At 36.5% G+C, this 23,776-nt stretch overlaps 2 protein-coding genes across 9 annotated transcripts in view; both read right to left on the bottom strand.

Annotated features, from left to right (window-relative positions):
- Positions 1-23,776, bottom strand: part of LOC139132984 (uncharacterized) — a 65,171-nt gene that overhangs the window by 35,761 nt on the left and 5,634 nt on the right. The window contains exon 1 of one of the 2 annotated variants that reach the window (XM_070699328.1): positions 21,392-21,583. The exons of the other annotated variant lie outside the window; for it this stretch is intronic. Coding sequence (XP_070555429.1) covers positions 21,392-21,440 — 49 coding nt within the window. The 5' untranslated portion in view covers positions 21,441-21,583. Of the gene's footprint in view, positions 1-21,391; positions 21,584-23,776 lie in introns of those variants that run through there. 2 annotated transcript variants of the gene reach the window in all.
- LOC139132980 (uncharacterized) lies at positions 213-11,066 on the bottom strand. 7 transcript variants are annotated; one of them, XM_070699317.1, is made up of 5 exons: positions 10,634-11,066; positions 9,085-9,177; positions 8,411-8,505; positions 4,423-7,025; positions 213-3,280 (listed from the first exon to the last, which is right to left on the bottom strand). In XM_070699317.1, the coding sequence occupies exon 4, from the start codon at positions 6,479-6,481 to the stop codon at positions 5,099-5,101; it is 1,383 nt and encodes a 460-aa protein (XP_070555418.1). In that variant the 5' UTR covers positions 6,482-7,025; positions 8,411-8,505; positions 9,085-9,177; positions 10,634-11,066; the 3' UTR covers positions 213-3,280; positions 4,423-5,098. The 7 variants fall into 5 exon arrangements, with proteins under 7 accessions (XP_070555418.1, XP_070555424.1, XP_070555419.1 ...); XM_070699318.1 differs by having other exon boundaries at positions 4,423-7,022; XM_070699321.1 differs by having other exon boundaries at positions 10,634-11,058.

Below are 23,776 nucleotides of genomic sequence, written 5' to 3'. Positions count from 1 at the left end.
ATGCTGTCGTTGGTATATATATATATATATATATATATATATATATATATATATATATATATATATATATATATATATATATATATATATATATATATACTATAGACAGATACCCGTGCTTTGCACGGGTCAAATATTGAATCGAATCATCATTAGACAACATGGGGATATCTTATCTATAGAAACAATGCCATATGGCAGGAATGACTATGTAATTTTTTTAATCATTACTTTATTTCATAGAAAACAATACTTACTTATAAACAACATTCTCAGTAAAGCAATCCTCACCCTCAAAACTATCAGACATGACTCGTATATTAGAAAATGACAAACTCTCGAAAGTGATAAAGTCCAATGTTTGTCCCCGAGACTTATTAATTGCAATAGCAAAGGCTGGACGAATCGGAAATTGTTGCCTCCTTAAATCAAATGGCAAGCCAGAATCTGAAGGCGTAATTGTAATTCCAGGTAAAAATACTGACTGTCCCGCATGTTTTCCTGTGGTAATAATGGCTTCAATAATGCGCTTACCAAGATTAGCAATTTTTAGCCTTGTTCCATTTAGAAGGCCTTGTGAAGGACTCAAATTTCTTATAAGCATAATGGGACAGTTAATCATTATTTGATAGAAAATAATACTTGCTTATAAACAACATTCTCAGTAAAGCAATCCTCACCCTCAAAACTATCAGACATGACTCGTATATTAGAAAATGACAAACTCTCGAAGTGATAAAGTCCAATGTTTGTCCCCGAGACTTATTAATTGTAATAGCAAAGGCTGGACGAATCGGAAATTGTTGCCTCCTTAAATCAAATGGCAAGCCAGAATCTGAAGGCGTAATTGTAATTCTAGGTAAAAATACTGACTGTCCTGCATGTTTTCCTGTGGTAATAATGGCTTCAATAATGCGCTTACCAAGATTAGCAATTTTTAGCCTTGTTCCATTTAGAAGGCCTTGTGAAGGACTAAAATTTCTTATAAGCATAATGGGACAGTTAATCATTATTTCATAGAAAATAATACTTGCTTATAAACAACGTTCTCAGTAAAGCAATCCTCACCCTCAAAACTATCAGACATGACTCGTATATTAGAAAATGAACGAACTCTCGAAAGTGCAACATATAGTTGTCCATGAGTGAATACCGGTTCTCTTATGTCAAGTCCAATAAAGTCCAATGTTTGTCCCTGAGACTTATTAATTGTAATAGCAAAGGCTGGACGAATCGGAAATTGTCGCCTCCTTAAATCAAATGGCAAGCCAGAATCTGAAGGCGTAATTGTAATTCTAGGTAAAAATACTGACTGTCCTGCATGTTTTCCTGTGGTAATAATGGCTTCAATAATGCGCTTACCAAGATTAGCAATTTTTAGCCTTGTTCCATTTAGAAGGCCTTGTGAAGGACTCAAATTTCTTATAAGCATAATGGGACAGTTTTTTTTCAAACATAACTTATGAGGGGGGAGTCCAGATGGTGTAAGTGAATTAAGAAATTCTACTGGGTAAAGTCTGGCATGATTGGTATCAGATACTGAGTCTGCACTATAATAAGTTTTACAGATAGTTGAAGGAAATATATCCATGACTTTGGAATTTATACTGTCCACAGTTGCATTAGTTGGTGCTAAAATAGCTCGGTTAATGGCACTATGACCCAAATCTGTTGAATCTCTCAAGTTTGGAAAGACGTTATGTATCAAAGTGCAAACAGTATCATTTACATCTTGTTTTTTCTCTATGCAAATATTTTGGGTAACTTAATTTTTGGTTTGTCATCATGAAGATATTCAGTCTCAGTACCATCTCCAACACGAAGAAGAAACTCTTCAAAATCTCGTTCAGAATCATGTGATTGACTACGAATACGCATATTGATTTGCAAATTAAAGATGCGGAAATGGGTCCACAGAAATGACTTTTGGATACAACTATCAACAATGTCTGCTTGGGATCCATTGCGAACGACAGGCAGAACCTGCCTAAAGTCCCCCCCCCCCCCCCATCAGAACTACTTTTCCACCAAATGGCATATCTGAATGCATGATGTCACAAAATGTTTTGTGGACACACTCCATCACATATTTGTGGATCATCGGTGCTTCATCCCAGATGACAATAGATGTATTAGAAATTAACTTAGCAAGAGTACTTTGTCTTGAAATGTTGCATGTGCTGTTTTGAAGTATTGGTATTGGAATTTTAAATCTAGAGTGAGCTGTTCTTCCACCGTCAAGCAGTTCAGCTGCTATACCTGATGATGCTACAGCTAATGCAATGCGCTGTTTTGAGCGAACACGGGCTAATATAGTGTTATACAAAAATGTTTTCCCTGTTCCACCAGGTCCATCAAGAAAGAACAGAGATGATGCATCAGGGGATTCGATGGCTTGTAAGACAGCATTGTAAACATTAAGTTGATCTTGATTAAGCATCTTTTCATTTTTGTCTGCTTTTAATGATTGTTCTTCAACAGAATAGCAAGTTTCATCTTCGATAAGACAGCTAGTAGCTTTCAGTTGCTGTTGTGCTTCAGGCATCCCTGGAAAGTCTTTCAATGATTTCCATGCTTGTTGAGTAAATCTTCAATATGACGAAGTGTACAATTTATGATGTCATCTGTAGTCAAGTTACTCCTACTATTTCTCATTGTGAACTGTATATCCTCAGACATCTCCCTTGTGAATTTATTCCAAATATTAAGAGGTTCTGCAGGTTCACAAAAAAGTAAAATTGTTACAAATAACTGACGAATTTGATTTGGACTTGCATAAACAGAAGCTTCTCTGAGGCATTCAATCCATTCTTCATCATCCTGTAATAGCCCTCTCTTCAGTGCTGCTTCTTTAAAGGTTGAACAAATTGTACCATCTGGTAATGTTCGAATGTCTTCAAATGATATGCTTCCTGGTACATGATGCAGTAAAAGTCTAAGATAGAACCTTTCTCCTTCTACAGGGTTAGCTTGATATAGTCTCCCAATAGCAAGTCCTTTCTTTCTTGGTTTCCACTCACATGTAGTTGCATTCCAGGTAAAGTGCTCTGGGAAATTATGATAAGGAATGAGTCTTGCATCGGATATTTCACTGTTGGCTTTGAACCAAGCTGTCAATGTTGTAACTTTAGAATGCTGGATAGCTTCTGCAGCACGGCCTTCACGATAAAACACTTTCTCTTTACCAGGAAGATGAACAGCTAGTCTTTGTATTGCTGGAGATCTGTCATGTAAATCATAGTGAAATATCCGCCAACATGCTTCTGTTGCAGATACATACCTAGTGAAAGTAGTAAAGAGACACTATATTAGCTTCTGATTACAGTTATAAATATTATTTGATATTTCATTTGCAAACATAAGGCAAAGTTATACTATTAAGAAAATTGTTGGCTATGGACTTCAAAGTTTTTGTTTCATATCATGCATACACATGTTATTACAATCAGACGTGCGCATCTCTCAGATCAAATACAAAATTAAATACAAAAAATGCCAAAATTAAATAGTAGTGTGCTTTTAGTGTATAACTTGTTTGTTTACTGTGCTGTTCATATCTTGTTCTGGTTTTTATTAGTTGTCAATTCGAATTTTGACAATGATGTAGATTACGGCTTGGTACTTATGTTTGAATTTTGTATTGTTATCACATTCATTTTGCTTAGGAACATCAATAGTGGTTTTGGCAGTAAAGGTACCCAAGTCCTTAAGAAATTGGACAGGTATTACTGTAAGCATTTGAAATTGAAATTGTTTGTGCCATTTATCAAAAATAACCCCACAAATTGTTATCTGCAGCATATTTTACAATTTGACACTAAATATGACTGCCCTGTTCAGTCTTCAAGAATGCCTTGTTATGCATATTTTGAGTTAGTACAGAATATTTAAGGTCATAGAACCAAAAAAAGCTTAATATATTCACTAACGACAGAAAACTACATATATTGACACAAACTGAATACATCCGAATGAGGTTCACGTAAGGGAAATTTATTATCAATATCAAGGCAATCTGCAAGCAGAAATGAAAATTAAACTGACAAAAAATTCCTTAAAATAAAATATGTAGATATGAACACAAACCGAACAATGTCGAATACAGTTAAACATTAGGAACCTTTGAATAGCATTTTTGATCAGAAATTGAAAAAAATCTTTCAAATACACTATTTATCAACAAAAAATGATCAGCTCCTTTGCATATTTTCAGAACTATTACGTTTTCTTTGACAGAATCCAATCCTTTACCTATAACACACACACACACACCAAATAGTAAGCTGACAGATGCTGCCATTTCTGAGGAAACTGACAAACGTACAGACATGCATACATACAGACAGGTGACTGACTATCTACTATTACCCTTTATCTTCATACGTCATATCAACATATATCAACTGCATGTTTAAAACTTACCTTGCGTCAATGAAGCGTTGGATTTCATTGATACTCTGCTGTGTCTGTTGTTGAAGTCCAGCTATTATTCTGTCATGGCCTTTGTACACGTACTTGTAGAGGTACTTCACTGCAGTCACAGAAGAACATATTTCAACATTGATATGGGCTTGGTATTTAGCACTCAGATATGGATTGTACGGAACTACCCAACGGTTGTCTAATATTGCACCATGCTTCTCTATCTGTATATTTTGATCACGTCTTCTGTATACTGGATATCCATCCGGATTTGCTACAGTACATTGGGAAAATTCTTTAGGAAATTTCTTGGTACACTGGCCATTATTCATGCATGGACTGCTTTTATTTATTTGTCCACAGGGTCCATGAATCATATGACTTGTCACAACTTGGTGTAATACTGGAAGCGAGTCAGGATCTGGTATTTCAGCTGACACAAACTTATCATAATCTGATGGTGATTTTGGTTTTGATGATGGATGAAGTATTATTAGCATGTGTAAATGAGGTAGACCTCTCTTTTGGAACTCAATAACGTCTACATATGCTAAAACTTTTCCAAATATTTCCTGATGAATAATTTCCTTTATAAATTCTTTAGACTTAAGATGGAACACTCTCACTATGACATCTGGGCGATCAGTGGCTTGCTGTCCAGGTAAAATATTGTCTGTTATCTCTGGCTATTTGGATTACAGGTAAAGGTTATGAACAAATCTGGCTTGCCATATCTGCGTACTATAGCCATGGAGTCTTGGTAAAGTTGATGCATGTTTCTTGGTCCGCCAATAAAAGAGGAAGGTAAGATAATTTTAGTACCCACAGTTGATCCTGTTACATCTCCTGCAGCTATTGCGTCACTTAGCCCTTGGTAAAGTTCTGCCCTCAATTCAGTCTGATGACACTTGAAGTAGTTCAACCGTTCTTGTTCAATTTTAGCATATTGGTCAACAACATATTGATGAAAAAGACGGCCACATCGCAACAAAACATTAAAGTTGTCTCTTTTCATGAGATGATATGCATAGAATTGCATAGGTGACACATGTCCAACCTTATTACCAGCTTTTCTAATGTTAATTGTCCAGCCATGTTCACCAAAAGGTAAAATTAGTACATAATGAAGTGGATCATATTTTGGATGCATTTCATTAATATGCATCACCTTGTATCCTTGTGGATGGCTATTTGAACTTGCATATAACACAATGTCTCTATTCATAGGCTGGTCATTTGTTGTTCCTGGTATGATGACTGAAATCTCAGCTGTTGTTGGCAAGTTGTAACGGCGTTGATCTTTCCTAACGTCCGCATGTAAGATCAATTTCCATTCAGAATTGTGGTCCTGTGATATGATTTCTGATGCATGCTTGTAAACTTGTACATAGGGATTATTTAGATGAAGCATAGTCTGCAGATCTTGTAGTATTGAAGCCTGCAAGTCACTATTCCACTGAAGTCGATTGTCTGTCTCATTAGCTGAATCATGAATGTAGATTTGAGAAAATTTTGGAGTTTCATCTCCATTTGGATATAAGTTTCCTATTAGGTGATGAACAGAACCGCTTATCCGAAAGGTATATGGTCCCTGTCTCGGTAAAACATCACGATGTACTCCTAACGAAGCAAAGGCAAGGCTAGAGTTGTAGGCTCTTATGTGTTCTCTGAAATGTTTCCCCCTGGTGTTGTCTTCTGTCAGGAGATTTTGTAGGAGTGGTGGTGGATCACTAATGGGTGGGAGTTGCACACTACCTTGCATACAGCAGGTTGAAAAACATGCATTAACACCAAGTTTACCACAGTGGGTTTCTCCTTTCCACATATATGATAGACATGATTTACACTGAAATACCATATTACCAATGCTTGTGTAGTCTGGTAATGGGTGTTCCACATAATCACTTAAACTATGAATAGCTGTATTGTGAGAAGTTAATTTGATTCTTTTATTTACAGTTGTGGAAACAGAATTTTCTTCAGTGTTATTTCTTTTTTCACGTGCATAAGTTCTCTTGTAGCGTAGTTGGGTTTCCCGAGACTTTTTCTTCGGAGGCATATCTGAATTTAAAGTTGACTTGTGTGTTCATCAACAATCTGTGCAGCACATACATCAGTCGTAAATTCTTCTAGGAAGTCACTTTCATCGAATACATTTTTTAACTGTGAAGCCAGAGAGTCCTTCTCAGTGAGGAGATTTTCTTTTTCAATCATCATACTTTGTTCTCTGACTTTTAACGATTTTACTGTTTCATTTAAATTACCTAGTTCATTTTCTATTTTTGATAGAAGAACTTCCGATTTTTTGTCAAGTGCTTTAATCTTTCTTCTCACTTTTTCCAAAGTCTCTAAGGCTGATTGCTTTTGTTCACGATACACGTCATAGCCAACAGCTTTGATATCTTTGTCTATTGTTGTTACCGTTTCATGGATAAACATCTTCAAACTCTTTGCAGCTGAAGTCTGTGTAGTGCTTGAAGGTGTCGCAGTAATACTCACTGACGAACTTGATTGGATGAAAGCAAAATTTGTTCCCACCTTTGACGTGGATCTACCATATAATTCACTGGCTGACAAAGGCTGTGACTTTGGTGAGGATGCTGCTGTAATTGCAAAAGAGATCAGTTCTTAGATGAATAAAAAGAGCAAGTCAGATTTATAGCATCAAGTTCAAAAATTTATGTACAAAAATATGATGATATAAGCTGCAACGGAGTGAGTGAATACAGTGGCAAGTGAAGTGGTGCAAGTAGATATCCATCTGTTAATTGCTAAAACTATAATTGTCATTTGGTTTTTCCTATAGTGTATCACTTACATAAATTTAATGAACAGTTGGTAGCAATCCATATTGTTGTAGCCGACTTGTTGATATGGACATAATCATGATTGCTATGGTAGGTTTGATAACTTTTATTGCAGTAGAAAAACAGGTCCAAACATTTTGAAACATACTACCATTCAAGTGACAGGTTTTTACTTTCAACACACTGGTGAGGTACTTAAACATCATCTGAGCCAGATATATTTACATAATTATGGATGTTCTTAAAACCAGCACTGAGAGATCCATTAGCTTTAGTGGAGTGTAAATTTCAACCTGATATGAATAGCTACCATACATATGCATAACTATTATTGTAGCTAAAAAAGAAAACATTACACAGTACTTCAAATATCCCATGATTCATTCTGATTTGTACCATCAGAGATGCAAGGTGTAACCCGCATGTGTGGAGAAAATTGTAGACTACTAATAAAAATTATGAAAACTTACTTTGAAGGAGACTTATTCTCAATAACCATTTCAAATTTAATTTTAAAATTATGCATTACTGAGAGAGAAGATACCAATTTTATATCATTTTCAAACAATTGCATTATCAGCCAAACAGAAAAGTTTGAAGTAAAATGGGAACACTTGAAGCACCTGTTTAGTCAAACAAAAAGATATTGATTTTTTTCTATTGACCGAAAAAGGAAATTTACAAATTAACTTTAAAAAGAGACTTGTCACCTCAGTTGGTCATTAGTTTGTTTCCTCCAAAGTGTAACATTTGCAGTACATGCATACTGTCATTTCTATGGCTTTGAAATTTTGATTTGAAGTTTCACTCTAAAACCTCAACGTACTTTTCATGGATAGAGATAAATACTTTTATATGAACTTCATTTTGTTGTCAGTATGTAAAACAGAAAAAGTTTTTTAAATGGCAACCCTTAATGGTACAAATCATGGAGAATTGTGGGTAAAATATTGTACTGTCATGCATCATGCTCTAAGTTTATATTAGGTAGTGGTGTGATTTTCAGAGCTTGTATATTACACATTTTTTAATGTTAGATTGTACTTTTTTGCATTTTGCGTATTGTGATGTATTGAATATTTTTATCAAGCTTTGTAAAGCTCTTTTGAATATATTTTACTGTAGAAAAAGCGCTATAGAAATTTTAAAACATTAAACATTATTCAAATTTTCATAACTACCCGTTGAAGCAAAAGCCTTAGGTGTCAATCTGATTGACTTCAATGGTGACTCCTTGGAATCGATGTTTGGCTTGATATTGGTGTTGTGCACGTATCTATAGAAAATAGTAAATTGGGAAATTGATGTTATTGCAATTCCTTGCTCATTCATATGCATACTTGCAAATAGGTCAACTTTTTGTTACAAACTTGTGCTATCATCTGATCATAGAATTTCTACATAATGTAATAGTCCCAGAGCCAGAAGTTTTCAAATTTTAGATTCTTAACTTTTTGACCATGTTTTTTGCTTAATTTACTAACATGCATGATAATTTTAACCCATCTACTTGCGACCGAATGCAACAGTCATTCCTACATTTATTAAGTGCAGGTTCAAAAGTAATAGTGATCTTTGACTGCTTCTACATTGTAAGGCTAACAGCATATTTATTTTTGGAACTGTGATGTGACTATGAGGACATTCAATTATCAACCCATTCCTCATACATTCACAAACCTGACCCTCAGCTGATTAGTTCTGCCCTCAAGACTACTATAGCAATAGACAGATTGACTTAGAAACATAAGGATTATGTACACCAGATAAATACTGCCAATACTGATTCCTCTGCAATATATCCATGTGGCAAACAGAAGCAAAAATGTAGAAGTTGTAGATATGCAAGACTCACCTGCAAAGACTTTTGATGTTACGGTTGGAGTCTTCAAGCTCTTCAATGGCGACTCTTTTCTGGTCAGTTTCTGATCCAGTGTCTGTGTTGTAACTGCCACACAAAAAGATTTGTTCAGTTAATACAGAGTTATAACTTAATTGTTCTGTTTTCCTTCCTGTCCCATCATGTTATCATGCCTTCGTTTCATTGATACAGTGGTGTGAAATAAAGCTGCGTCTGTTATCTCACAAAGGAGGAAAAAATTTTGACAGCACGTTGCATGTTCAGTGGAAAACAAAAGGATCCCTTATGAATGTCTACATTAGTCCTGTTTCAGCATACTTCAATTACCATCATCCACATTTATATGTCCGTACACTTTGCTGTGCCAAGTGGATACTAAGCAGTTACATTGGTAATGTACATGTACTTACCAATGATGATTGCGAGGTCTGAAGTCTGAAGTTCTGCTATGGTTGTGGTAATATTCTTGCGTTTTGGCATGTCTACAGAAAGGAGAATGTGAACAAAGATGATAGGTATTTTGCATTAAATACAACTCAGTACTCTGTCAACTATAATAATAACACAATTATTGTTTTGAGTTACATTTGTCTTTCTTTATTATAAGGAAAGTTGGGCAATTAAAGTAGAGATAAGAAGTTGATAATTCATATGTTAAGCACTTCAGGAGAGGGTACATGTATATGCACTCGGCTTACATAGTTTACCACTGATATCTCAAGCTCGGGTACGTTGAAAGTTTGTTTCACTTCAGCGCGACATAAAAATGACGTTAAAGTCATGGGTACATCAGGGATATAACATGTTCGCTATACGCCCCTATCATAAATATTTCTAATAGGGCTGAATAGATACATGGAAAGTAATAAAAAAAATATCATTCACAAAAACACTGCCTCAAGTCAAAGTAAACGTTACTGTACTCATGGTTTAGAGGAACCACGCTGTGTAGTGTTTTAATGTCGTCGGCTTTTTAATCCATAGAACTGACACGATATCAAACCCCTCTGTCACTCGTTCTCTCATAGTTCTCGCAGTCGCTGCTGCGCATACCATGACTTACATGACTGGGAATTTGTCGATAAATTTCACGATAAATATTACAAAATTATGTGAGAGGCGTCAAAAACTGTTAAATTTAAAAACGAAACTTTCCTTTTCTTGAAGTTGAGTCTCCGTTCAAAAATGTCATTCAATAGAGAATGCAAAGCAGGTGCGGTCGATGGAATTTGGCAAGGCCGCTTTTGTACAGGTGTGCAAGTTGACGGTTGAAATGAATGACCTCATGTCATGCTGCATGGCTGCAAAGTAAACTTTAAAATGATTTCAAAAGTCGGCAAACAAACAAACTCAAAATTGTAGTCACCGCATAGAGTGTTGTTGTGAAAAGAAGAATAAGGATAGGCGTTACTTAGTCAAAAACAAAATTCAACACCCGAGTCACTGTGAAGTCTTAGTCAAAAACGAAATATAAAACCACAGACACAGTGAAGTCACATGCCATGGTGCACGCAGAAATTACAGGTTGCAATGGTTGGCTTACCTGATAGTTTTGCTCACAATAAACGAAATCTTCTCCATTAAACTAAACAACATAACTTATCGCCGTAGCAAATCCCCCCCATTCCCCGTCAATGAGTTCCGCGAAAACTGCTCGCTGTATGAACGGCCGTACCGGGACCACTATCTTGACACGTTGCATATTCCTCCGAGGAGTCTGGAAATACTGTCCGGTCAAATGCAGTGCGGCAGGCTTTATAGTTCAGAAATACAGTCTGCGCATGCGTACTATGTCGGTAACTTTCGGATGTTGGCCGAACGATGGCCGATCATCGCCTTTGTTTCGGCCGTGAGTGTACGTTTGTATGTATTGTTTGCGTATTGTTTACACTCACAGCCGCCATTTTCAAAAGCGAGCAGTGTTCGGCGACGGCGAATGTGAAAACTTATCTATGTGTAGTGGTCGATCCACGCAATAAACGATGATGATTTGGGAGATGTCAGACAAAGCTGGTAGGTGAGCATAACTATGCCATCAGATTGGTGCTCCATTGCCTCAATTCGGAGAAAAATTGGTACGCAAAACGAAGTCTCCTTATTTAGTATTATAGATATATATATATATATATATATATATATATATATATATATATATATATATATATATATATATATATATATATATATATATATATATATATATATCAAGTGTGACCTATGAAAAGTTTATTACATTTTTATTATTCCACTGGTAGTCCACTTAGGCTACCATTTTCTAAAGTTGGTAGCCCAGTGACAATGACTGGTAACCAATCCATATTTTCGTTTAGGGATTTTTTTTTCATTAGCAAGAGAAGGAAAAGGTACTTTTTTCAAGATTCTGCCCATGAAGTAAATTTGTTAGTCATTTGATGTGAATACGTGCACAACTTCATTACCCAAAGGAAACAGGTATAATCGACGATAGTGACGCTAAAAGGTTTGGTGACCTATCATAGTATTCACAACCCGTTTCATTCTAAGAGTTGCATGCCAATTTTCATAGTCGTCAATGACGCTCGTCATGGCAATGACCACCACCTCAGCAGGGCTACAAACAGACCATAGGCTTTCTGTAGTAGTTAGGAGTTTGTGATTGATACATTTTGGTCAAAAATGCAATGAGAATACGTTTTCTTCAGTCATCATTTTCTGTGCCTGTCATCCAAGTACATCAGTTGAGATATTGTAACTTTGTTGCAAAGTTCCATCGCAAGGTCGTCTTTGTAATTTGCAAAAAAAGTCAAAGTCTGGCCTTACTGTGTCCAGCTGGGATGGACTGCATTAAGCTCGTCGAGAAGTGAAAGACCGGACAAGGCACGCCAAGTACTGACTGAATTTCATGTCCCAGGCTTTGGTAGTCCGTGTCAACTACATGGACTTTGATAGCTCCAGGGAAAGTTGGTAGTCTTAGGACGCGGGACTACAGCTAATTTCGAGCCCAGCTGTGGAAAGACGTGGTCCACCACTGTCAAACAGACTGCTCTTCTTACTGAAGTCAGTGCGCCAAGGTCTTAGAGCGTCTACATCTCTCTGTCTAAGCAAAGAAGTGCGAGTGCCAAGTGTAAAGTAACGAAGTGCCAAAAATGTGTACAACTTAAATCTTCCATAATATGCATATTGTCATGATTTTGCATGAATCTATCATTAACCAAAGACTAGTCGGCAAACTTTCAAAGAGGAGAAAAGTTGCTCCCCTCGAAGAACATTGTCAAACAGAATGAAAAGATCTGTAAGCGTAGAACGTGGATGTCCAGACTCGACGTCCGGTCATTGCTAATGGCAGAAGCAGCTGTTCAAAACAATATATCACCAAAATAAAGACAGATGGTTACGTCATAGATGTAGGGTTATACTTCAAGGTTCGGTAAATAAACAGGGAGATATCATTCTCACAATGCAGCTTCGTGTCAGTCGTCAAAACTAAATTCAAAAGAAGATGTATGTACGTCCTTTACCTACACCAATGACGGGTGGCGTCGACGCTACATTCCCTGCTTAGGCGTAAAAACTGATTCAATGGCTCCAGTGAATTGAAATTTTTTTTGTACATAAAGAGTTAGTTCTGCACATTTCCCTGTAACTACATCCCTTATGAGAAATTATCTCAAGGTTTAGAATATAAGGCCACTTGTGTCTAGTAAATTGAAGGCAAACAGAATGAAGTAATCGTCATTACCGCTGCTTTCAGAAATAGAAAGGTATATTCTTGCACAAAGTTATTAAACAACAGCATATACCTAACGGACATATCCTATACACTGTTCCTAAACGTCATGACAAATGTATTTGGGAGCTATATTACTACTTTGCAATATTTTTCATACAGATTTGGTACAATTGACTGTACATCGTGTCTCATCCGTCTCGTAGTTGATTATATACATGTCTATTTTGCCGTTAATTTTCAATATTGCTACAGTACGGTTTATGATTTATACGATCACCTACCGTAGACATTCAGGTAAAACTGCCATAAAAACATCGACAACACAAGCATATCTAGCAATACCAGGTCACCTGGATTCTTTATTTTATCGGCCCGTCAAACGGCAGATTTTTCCGCTGTCCAGCTTTTCCACAAGCACCAACAAAACCCGTACATGCAGAGTTTCTTATTCCCTGAGAAAACACAGGGCTATGCCTTTAAATGAAACATTCACCTATTTGCTTAGAATTGAAAACAACAATCAACCAATCTGATCATTTGCTTTGAAAATTGCTGTATTTTCAAAGGTATTTGAATTATATATTCTAAGATAGAGTCTTTGAAAGACAAAAATTGTGAGTGCTTGATATTGAAAGGGACAAACGATTAATCATTTTGCAGTGTCTTTTTCAACTTCGCGCTGCAGAGCCAATTCAGCTTCTGTCAACAAAACATGTTTTCATGCCACGGTAATGATGAGAGAAGGCAAGCAAGCGGAGTTTGGAATTAAAGGATGAGATTACTGTCGAAAACGAATTTCCCAGGAGAGTAATTTACACATGTCAAGCCAAACAAAATATTATTTGACATGTAAGAGCACCGCGTCAGTTAGACGAGGCCCCAATATGTACGATTTATAAAGATGCATCACAGAGTTAAACATATTTTTGCCTTTACGCAATACCAAGCGAAAATTTGTGCACAAAAACAAAAGTGCACACACAAGCAAGCGAAGTTTGGAATTAAAGGATGACCTTACTGTCGAAAACGAATTTCCCAGGAGAGTGATTCATACAAGTCAAGCCTAACAAAATATATTCGACATGTAAGAGCACTGTCAGTTAGACGAGGCCCCAATATGTACGATTTATACAGATGCATCACAGAGTTAAGCATATTTTTGCCGTTACGTAATACCAACAATGTACATTTTAAGAACAAGGGTAATGACGACAGTTAATTCAGGAAATCTTGCGCATCTTGCACGTACACACACATGCATTGCTCAGTAATTACTTCCCGAAATATGTTAGTTGTACTATAGCCGGGGAGGTTTCATATCCATTACTGAACACCCTCGCACTTTATGTTATGAGCTCTACATGATAAAAGTTTTGCTGTGGTCAGTGTCCTTGTGCCTTGGATTTCGCCGTGCGGTGGTCTATCACCATTAGGGAGCCTTCAGATATTATGAGGCGATCGGTCGGAGAAATTATGCGAGGGTCACATTTTACAAACTTGTCCTGGGGAAGGGTTATATTTTATAATCTTAGCCCTGGGGAGGGTTACATTTTACATTGCTAAGTTTATGATGAATGAAAAATCTGAACGAGTTGTGTGACAGACTGGACAGAAATTACAAGGGGAAAGGCTGGTGTTTTTTGGCAATGCATGATTTTTCGTGCAAGTGGCTTTGAAGGGTCATGACATTTCACATGTGCCTTTTCGGGAGGGTCAGCATTTTTTGCACAACTCTTTGAACCCGAGATATGGCCAATGTAGTGATTTGTCCAAAATAATCAAATCATAATACATTGGAGTCGATTGGGCAAACTATTAATACAATTCCCCTTCAAAGCAAGCATATCTGTACTTTTATACATGTTTTGTAATTGATGTTAATGTGCTAGGCTTGAAAGGGAAAGTAGAAAGACTTAGTTGCAATGTCAAATCGGCCATTTACAGCCCTCCCTCATCTAGATCGCCAATAATGACTGAATTCTTAATGTGTGTTTTCTTGTTTCGCCATAGGTATTTAAATAAAAATGAGTTGGCTTGATTAACAAAGTTTCCAGGTACAGATACAGCTTTCATTGTGTAAACTAATTTTGAGATACCAAAACTCTAACAAAGAACAACCCGTCCTCCAATTGCCAATTCTCTGGAATTCCATATGTCTAATTTGTCTTTTAAGGTTTTTAAGTTGTTCCAGCAGTTGAGTTTTTCATTTTGTACAATATCATGTCCAAGGTATATTTCAAGAAGTCTAATAGGTTTTATTGTTTGACAGAGTGGTGGAGAGTCACCAGAGTATTTCCATAAACGTTTTAAACATCCCGTTAATAACAGTTCTGTTTTTTGTGTAATTTATTTCTAATCCTGAACATTTAGTTAATTTTTCTAATAACTTGAGGCTTGCCTTGACATCTGCAGCACTATCTAGAAATAAAGTAGTGTCATCCGCAAAGCCAGAGACTCGTTTTTCATAATTTGGTGGGAGGGTGATTCCTTTCAAATCATCTGTTTTTCTAATTGTAATAGCTATTAATTCTATTGACAAGACGAAAAGGGCAGTTGACAAGGGGCAACCTTGTCGAATACCTCTTTCTAGTTCAAATCGTCCTGTTGAGAAACCATAATTGACAACGCAACTTTCGACTTTGTTGTAAAATACTTTGACCCAATCACGAAACATATTTCCACATCCAAATAAACTCAAGGCTTTATGCATAAGTGTTTATTACCAAAAGGCAAAATTCAGCAACCGTTATTTCAGCTATGATAGTGTACACTTAATCAGAAGCATAAATGGCTGTTTCATTTGTATGCATTCCTGCGACTGCTGAATGCCGCAGCTAAGTGTGCGTATCGGCGTTCATTAATGCGTTGAAGAATGGCACATCACAATTTTGTGTTATAAAATGTGAAAGAGGCTCCCCAATGTATAATCCAAAAGCACGGTCAAAAGTTTGTGTTGCGTTCGTGTTTGTTTCGTTTGGGATATGTGTAGCGAAGTTTAGATTAATGTGTGCGATAATGTTTTGTTTGTGCGGGGAAAATTTATGGCGAGATGCAGTGTAAAAACTCCCTGATGACAATTAATAACGTACATTTACCTAACAATAAAGTAATGATGGGCTCGCACAATTATAAAGTACCTCAGTCGCTTGTTTTCCGAAACACGCCGGCGTGTATCACGGTGTTTACTGCAGCACGGTCGGCCAGCGTGTATCGGAAAACAAGCGACTGAGTAACGTACCAAGTAATTCGCCACGCTTCACATAACACACAAAAAGCAGACAATGTGCGATAGATTAAATACGAAGAGAGTTGATATGGAGTTGTCAATGTTTTTATCGCGGCATTTGCTTGTCACAGAATTTTCTCTATTCACGAGTATCATTCATCGTTGTGTCATTTTTCCCTTTGTCTGCACGCGTAGAATATATTCGGTGACGCGTACCGCGCATCCCGTTGAACATGTCAATGGTGACAATGTGTTAACAACATAACCATCGTCACGTGTGACCATCTTTTGTTATGTTATCTGGGTGTACATGACAAACGTTTTCTCAGGGAGGTTCGTTGTGTTGATCAACTCGTTCTGATCTTTGGCAGTAATCCGGCAAACGGTAGTATTTTACCGCAGTTTGGGGGATTAGGTGAGATATGAACCTTAACGTTTGTGCCGGCTTGGTTTGGCATGATACACAAGGACGAGTTCTAAATACATCACACAACAAATATTTTGATGACCTGTTCATGATTGTTGACAAAAAATATTCTGTAATTACTTCTTCGCTCATAAAAGTGGATCATAAATCTTCCTTTTCCATACAAAATATATAGTTTTGAACTCAACACGGTTTGATCTAATTTGGGAGAATTTGATATTGACAAGTAGTAATGTTGGTATAATCTGCAAATTTTAGCTCATCTACGATTCTCCTTTTTTGCAATTCACTCGTTTTTATGGGTTATTTGCAGTATTGCAACTTTCAGCTATGGGGCACCTCAACACTTTTGATAAATTTGAACAATTAAAAGCCTATATTCTCCCATCATGTTATAATTTTTTTCGTTCATACTCTGCGGCAAGAAACATCGATTTCCTGAAAAGTTTTTCAACGAATCTGCTCATCGCAATTGTATAATGTATAATTTTTACAAGTAGTTAAAACTTTGCATCATTCTACATATATGACGTAGAATTTACATCGTTGAACTGTACTCAGCCTCCGCTTTAAAGATCGGGTTGTTGACATATCTTGAGTTTGTTTATACCTGTGATTTACTGAGTGCGTGAAGGACGCACATAGTAGCTGTCGAGTTACGCAGTTGAAGATAGGTAAATAATTCAAGAACGAACGCTTATGCACAGTTTATTTGTATGGCATACATGATCATATGCCCTGGATTCTACTTTTAAGATGGGGCATAGACGTTTCTCGGAATATTATTTTAGTTTTTGCCATCCTCTCTCCCTTTTTGTTGCTTTTGCTTTTCGTGAAATAGGCTTTTTGATTCTATTCTGTAATTCGAGTGTTCATAACCGTCTTGTTCGTATATTCTTCTTGATGGTCGTTGCTATCCCGGTCAATAGAGAGATTAAGTTTGCTTACGTGAACGGAAGGTAAAAATAGCGTCAATGACGCTTTGCTCACATTTGGTCAGATGGGCAGGCCGAGGTTATAAACGTACGATATTTAATAGCTTCTATAGGTCTTAGCTTATAATATTTATAATGTTATGTGCATTTCAACGCATTTTGATGCACAATCCATACCGAGGCGAAGTATGTAAAGGTAGGCAGCTTTTGCAATGGACACACACATATACAACACAATGCAGCCTGGTACATAAATATTAGTGATGCAATCTACCATACCAAAGTAAAGGTGTCTTCTTGCAATATTGTATTACAAGGAATTGATTTACACAATATTTTGTAATTCATCAAACTGCTACAGTAATATTTAAGAAAACAACTTATCACTGAGGTCTTTGGTTGTGTTTCTTACAAATCACCACCAATATGTTTAATTCTGACTCGCAGTTATTGAGATTTTCACCAAGTTTACACTTTTGCTTCTCATTATCATACTTTTGGTAAATGACAACTTCATCAGAACAAAATCTCATTTACAGTTGAGCATACGTGTACAAACCAAATACAAAGATGAAATGTGAAGGGGCTCTCAAGCTTTTGCAATTGGACCAGAGAATTCAAGAATGAGAAATTTGGCATTTTTGGTGGACAAAAACAGATAATATTTTCCCAAGAATACAATATTGCAGATTTTGTCAACATTTAAACAAAACTGATATAGCTCACCCCAGAGAAACTCAATGTCAAATTTCGAAGCAATCGGACCTACAAATCCAGGGATTATTTGACAAAAAAGTAAAATGAACCAGAAATCCAAATTTGCAAAATTCACCACGAATTGAACACAAAGTCAATAAATTTAGCCCTTGACATCTGCATACCAAGTTTTAAACTAATCGGACAAGCGAGTTCAGATAAGATTTTAAGAGAAGAATTTAAAAAAATTGCGCCAAAAATATTGATATAAAAATTTCACCACAATTTGAACCAGTCTGACTCAAATCAACTGTAAGATCAGGCATACTAAGTTTCCAAGTAATCCGAGAAGCAGTTTCAGAGAAGAAAATATTTTGATCAAAATGGGGAAAAATGCCCAAAAATAGAATTATGAAAAATTCACCAAAATGCGATAATACTGAATAAAGAAAGCATCTTGGACCATGCATACCAAGTCATCTGAAGGAACCTGCATATCAAGGTTCAACCAAATCTGGTTCTGGTTGCAGAACTTAAGCAATTTGCAGAACTTTGCCTTTTGTACCGCACTTACTATTTTTGACGCAAACATGTTCAGTTGAAGAAATTCACATCTCAAGTCATAGGAGCACATATACACAGAATACTAAGATTGTAGGTGCTGCCGTATTGAAGTTTTTGATGTTGACGTACATACATACATACATACATACATACATACATACATACATACATACATACATACATACATACATACATACATACATACATACATACATACATACATACATACATACATACATACATACATACATACATACATACATACATACATACATACATACATACATACATACATACATACATACATACATACATACATACATACATACATACATATACACATACATACATACATACATACATACATACATACATACATACATACATACATACATACATACATACATACATACATACATACACACACACACACACACACACACACACATACATACATACATACATACATACATACATACATACATACATACATACATACATACATACAACATACATAGATACATAGATACATAGATACATACATATGTACAGACAGACAGACAGACAGACAGACATACAGACATACATACATGCATGCATACATACATACATACATACATACATACATACATACATACATACATACATACATACATACATACATACATACATACATACATACATACATACATACATACATACATACCTACAGACAGACAGACAGACAGACAGACAGACAGACACTACCGAACTACCATTATAATGCTGTCGTTGGTTCGTTGGTATGTATGTATATATATATACATATATATATATATATATATATATATATATATATATATATATATATATATATATATATATATATATATATATATATATATATATACACACACACCAAGTGTGACCTATGAAAAGTTTATTACATGACATTTATTCATCGTATCGCCCAGACGAATATTGGTTGTACTACCCTGTGCAGAGCTCGAAATTAACTTTTTCCCCTGGTAGTCCACTTGGGCTACCATTTCTTGAAGTTGGTAGCCCAGTGACAATGGCTGATAGCCCATCCATATTTTAGTTTAGGGATTTTTTTTCATTAACAAGAGAAGGAAAAGGTATTTTTTTCAAGATTTAGTCATTTGATGTGAATACGTGCACAACTTAATCACCCAAAGGAAACAGGTGCAATTGATGACAGTGACGCTAAAAGTTTGGGGACCTATCATTGTATTCACAACCCGTTTCATTCTCAGAGTTGCATGCTAATTTAGATAGTCGTCATGGCAATGACCACCACCTCAGCAGGGCTACAAACAGACCATAGGCTTCCTATAGTAGGGAGAAGTTTGTGATTGATACATTTTGGTCAAAAATGCAATGAAAATACGTTTTCATTAGTCATCGTTTTCTGTGCCTGTCATCCAAGTACATCAGTTGAGATACTGTAACTTTGTTGCAAAGTTCCATCGCAAGGTCGTCTTTGTAATTTGCAAAAAAAAGTCAAAGTCTCGCCTTACTGTGTCCAGCTGGGATTGACTGCATTTAGCTAGTCCAAAAGTGAAAGACCGGACAAGGCACGCCAAGTACTGACTGAATTTCATGTCCCAGGCTTTGCTAGTCCATGTCAACTACCATTTCATGGACTTTGATAGCTCCAGGGAAAACTTGGTAGTCTTAGGACGCGGGACTTCAGCTAATTTCGAGCCCTGCTGTGGACAGACGTTGTCCACCACTGTCAAACAGACTGCGCTTCTTACTGAAGTCAGTGCGCCGAAGTCTCAGAGCCTCTACATCTCTGTGTCTAAGCTAAGAAGTGCGAGTGCCAAGTGTAAAGTAACGAAGTGCCAAAAATGTGTACAACTTAAATCTTCCATAATATGCATATTGTCATGATTTTGCATGAATCTATGATCAACCAAAGACTAGTCGGCATACTTGCAAAAAGAGAAAAGTTGCTGCCCTCGAAAAACGTTGTCAAACAGAATGAAAAGATCTGTTAGCGTAGAACGTGGATGTCCAGACTCGACGTCCGGTCATTGCTAATGGCAGAAGTAGCTGTTCAAAACAATATATTACCAAAATGAAGACAGATGGTTACGTCATAGAGGTAGGGTTATACTTCAAGGTTCGATAAATAAACAAGGAGATATAATTCTCACAATGCAGCTTCGTGTAAGGGTGAGTGTCGGTCAAAGTCGTCAGTCGTCAAAACTAAATTCAAAAGAAGATGTATGTATGTCCTTTACCTACACCAATGACGGGTGGCGTACATTCCCTGCTTGGGCGTAAAAACAGTGATTCCATGGCTCCAGTGAATTAATGTTTTTTTATATATAAACTGTTCGTTCTGCACGTTTCCCTCTAACTACATCCCTTATGAGAAATTATCTCAAGGTTTAGAATATAAGGCCACTTGTGTCTAGTAAATTGAAGGCAAACAGAATGAAGTAATCGTCATTACCGCTGCTTTCAGAAATAGAAAGGTATATTCTTGCACAAAGTTAATAAACTACGGCATAAACCTAATGGACATATCCTATATACTATTCTTAAACGTGATGACAAATGTATTTGGGAGCTATATTACTACTTTGCAATATATTTTTCATACAGATTTGGTACATTTGACTGTATATCGTGTATCGTCCCTCGTGTATCATCCGTTGATCATCTACATGTCTATTTTGCCATAAAGTTTCAATATTGCCACCGTGCGGTTTATGATTTATACGATCACCTACCGTAGACATTCAGATAGAACTGCCATAAAAATACCGACGACACAAGCATATTTATCAATACCAGGTCACCTCGATTGTTCTTTTTACAGGACCGTCAAATGGCAGATTCTTCTGCTGTCCAGCTTTTCCACACCGATTTGATTACTTATTTAAGCACCAACAAACCCGTACATGCAGAGTTTCTTATTCCCTGAGAAAACACAGGGCTATGCCCTTAAATAAAAAATTCACCTACTTGCTTAGAATTGAAAACGACAATCAACCAATCTGATCGTTTGTTTTGAAAATTGCTGTATTCTCATAGGTACTTTAATTATATATTCTACGATAGAGTCTTTGAAAGACAACAATTGTGAGTGCTTGATATTGAAAGCTTCGCGCTGCAGAGCAAATTAAGATTCTTTCAACAAAAAATGTTTTCATACCACGGTAATGATGAGAGAAGGCAAGCAAGCGAAGTTTGGAATTAAAGGATGAGCTCGCTGTCGAAAACGAATTTCCCAGGAGAGTAATTCACACAAGTCAAGCCTAACAAAATATTATTTGACATGTAAGAGCACCGCGTCAGTTAGACGAGGCCGCAACGTGTAAAGATGCATCACAGAGTTAAGCATATTTTTGCCGTTACACAATACCAACAATGTATATTTTAAGAACAAGGGTAATGACGACAGATAATTCTGGAAATCTTGCGTATCTTGCGCGTGCACACACATGTATTGCTCAGTAATTACTTCCCGAAATATGTTAGTTGTACTATAGCCGGGGAGGTTTCATATCCATTACTGAACACCCTCGCACTTTATGTTTATGAGCTCTACATGATAAAAGTTTTGCTGTTGTCATTGTCCTTGTGCCTTGGATTTCGCCGTGCGGTGGTCTATCACCATTAGGGAGCCTTCAGTTATTATGAGGGGATCGGTCGGAGAAATTATGCGAGGGTCAAATTTTACAAACTTGTCCTGGGGGAAGGGTGATATTTTATAATCTTAGCCCTGGGGAGGGTTACATTTTACATTGCTAAGTTTATGATGAATGAAAAATCTGAATGAGTTGTGTGACAGACTGGACAGAAATTACAAGGGGAAAGGCTGGTGTTTTTTGGGAATGCATGATTTTTCGTGCAAGTGGCTTTGAAGGGTCATGACATTTCACACGTGCCTTTTCGGGAGGGTCAGCATTTTTTGCGCAACTCTTTGAACCCGAGATATGGCCAATGTAGTGATTTGTCCAAAATAATCAAATCATAATACATTGGAGTCGATCGGGCAAACTTTTAATAAAATTCCCCTTCAAAGCAAGCATATCTGTACTTTTATACATGTTTTGTAATTGATGTTAATGTGTTAGGCTTGAAAGGGAAAGTAGAAAGACTTAGTTGCAATGTCACATCGGCCATTTACAGCCCTCCCTCATCTAGATCGCCAATTATGACTGAATTCTTAATGTGTGTTTTCTTGTTTCGCCATAGGTATTTAAATAAAAATGAGTTGGCTTGATTAACAAAGTTTCCAGGTACAGATACAGCTTTCATTGTGTAAACTAATTTTGAGATACCAAAACTCTAACAAAGAACAACCCGTCCTCCAATTGCCAATTCTCTGGAATTACATACGTCTAATTTGTCTTTTAAGGTTTTTAAGTTGTTCCAGCAGTTGAGTTTTTCATTTTGTACAATATCATGTCCAAGGTATATTTCAAGAAGTCTAATAGGTTTTATTGTTTGACAGAGTGGTGGAGAGTCACCAGAGTATTTCCATAAACGTTTTAAACATCCCGTTAATAACAGTTCTGTTTTTTGTGTAATTTATTTCTAATCCTGAACATTTAGTTAATTTTTCTAATAACTTAAGGCTTGCCTTGACATCTGCAGCACAATCTAGTAATAATGTAGTGTCATCCGCAAAGCCAGAGACTCGTTTTTCATAATTTGGTGGGAGGGTGATTTCTTTCAAATCATCTGTTTTTCTAATTGTAATAGCTATTAATTCTATTGACAAGACGAAAAGAGCAGTTGACAAGGGGCAACCTTGTCGAATACCTCTTTCTAGTTCAAATCGTCCTGTTGAGAAACCATCATTGACAACGCAACTTTCGACTTTGTTGTAAAATACTTTGAACCAATCACGACACATATTTCCACATCCAAATAAACTCAAGGCTTTATGCATAAGTGTTTATTACCAAAAGGCAAAATTCAGCAACCGTTATTTCAGCTATGATAGTGTACACTTAATCAGAAGCATACATGGCTGTTTCATTTGTATGCATTCCTGCGACTGCTGAATGCCGCAGCTAAGTGTAGCTGACAGAATTGTGTGTATCGGCGTTCATTAATGCGTTGAAGAATGGCACATCACAATTTTGTGTTATAAAATGTGAAAG

The sequence above is a fragment of the Ptychodera flava genome, chromosome 5 (assembly GCF_041260155.1).
Source record: "Ptychodera flava strain L36383 chromosome 5, AS_Pfla_20210202, whole genome shotgun sequence".
Classification (NCBI taxonomy): Eukaryota; Metazoa; Hemichordata; class Enteropneusta; family Ptychoderidae; genus Ptychodera; species Ptychodera flava.
This window is presented reverse-complemented; position numbering and strand designations above follow the sequence as displayed.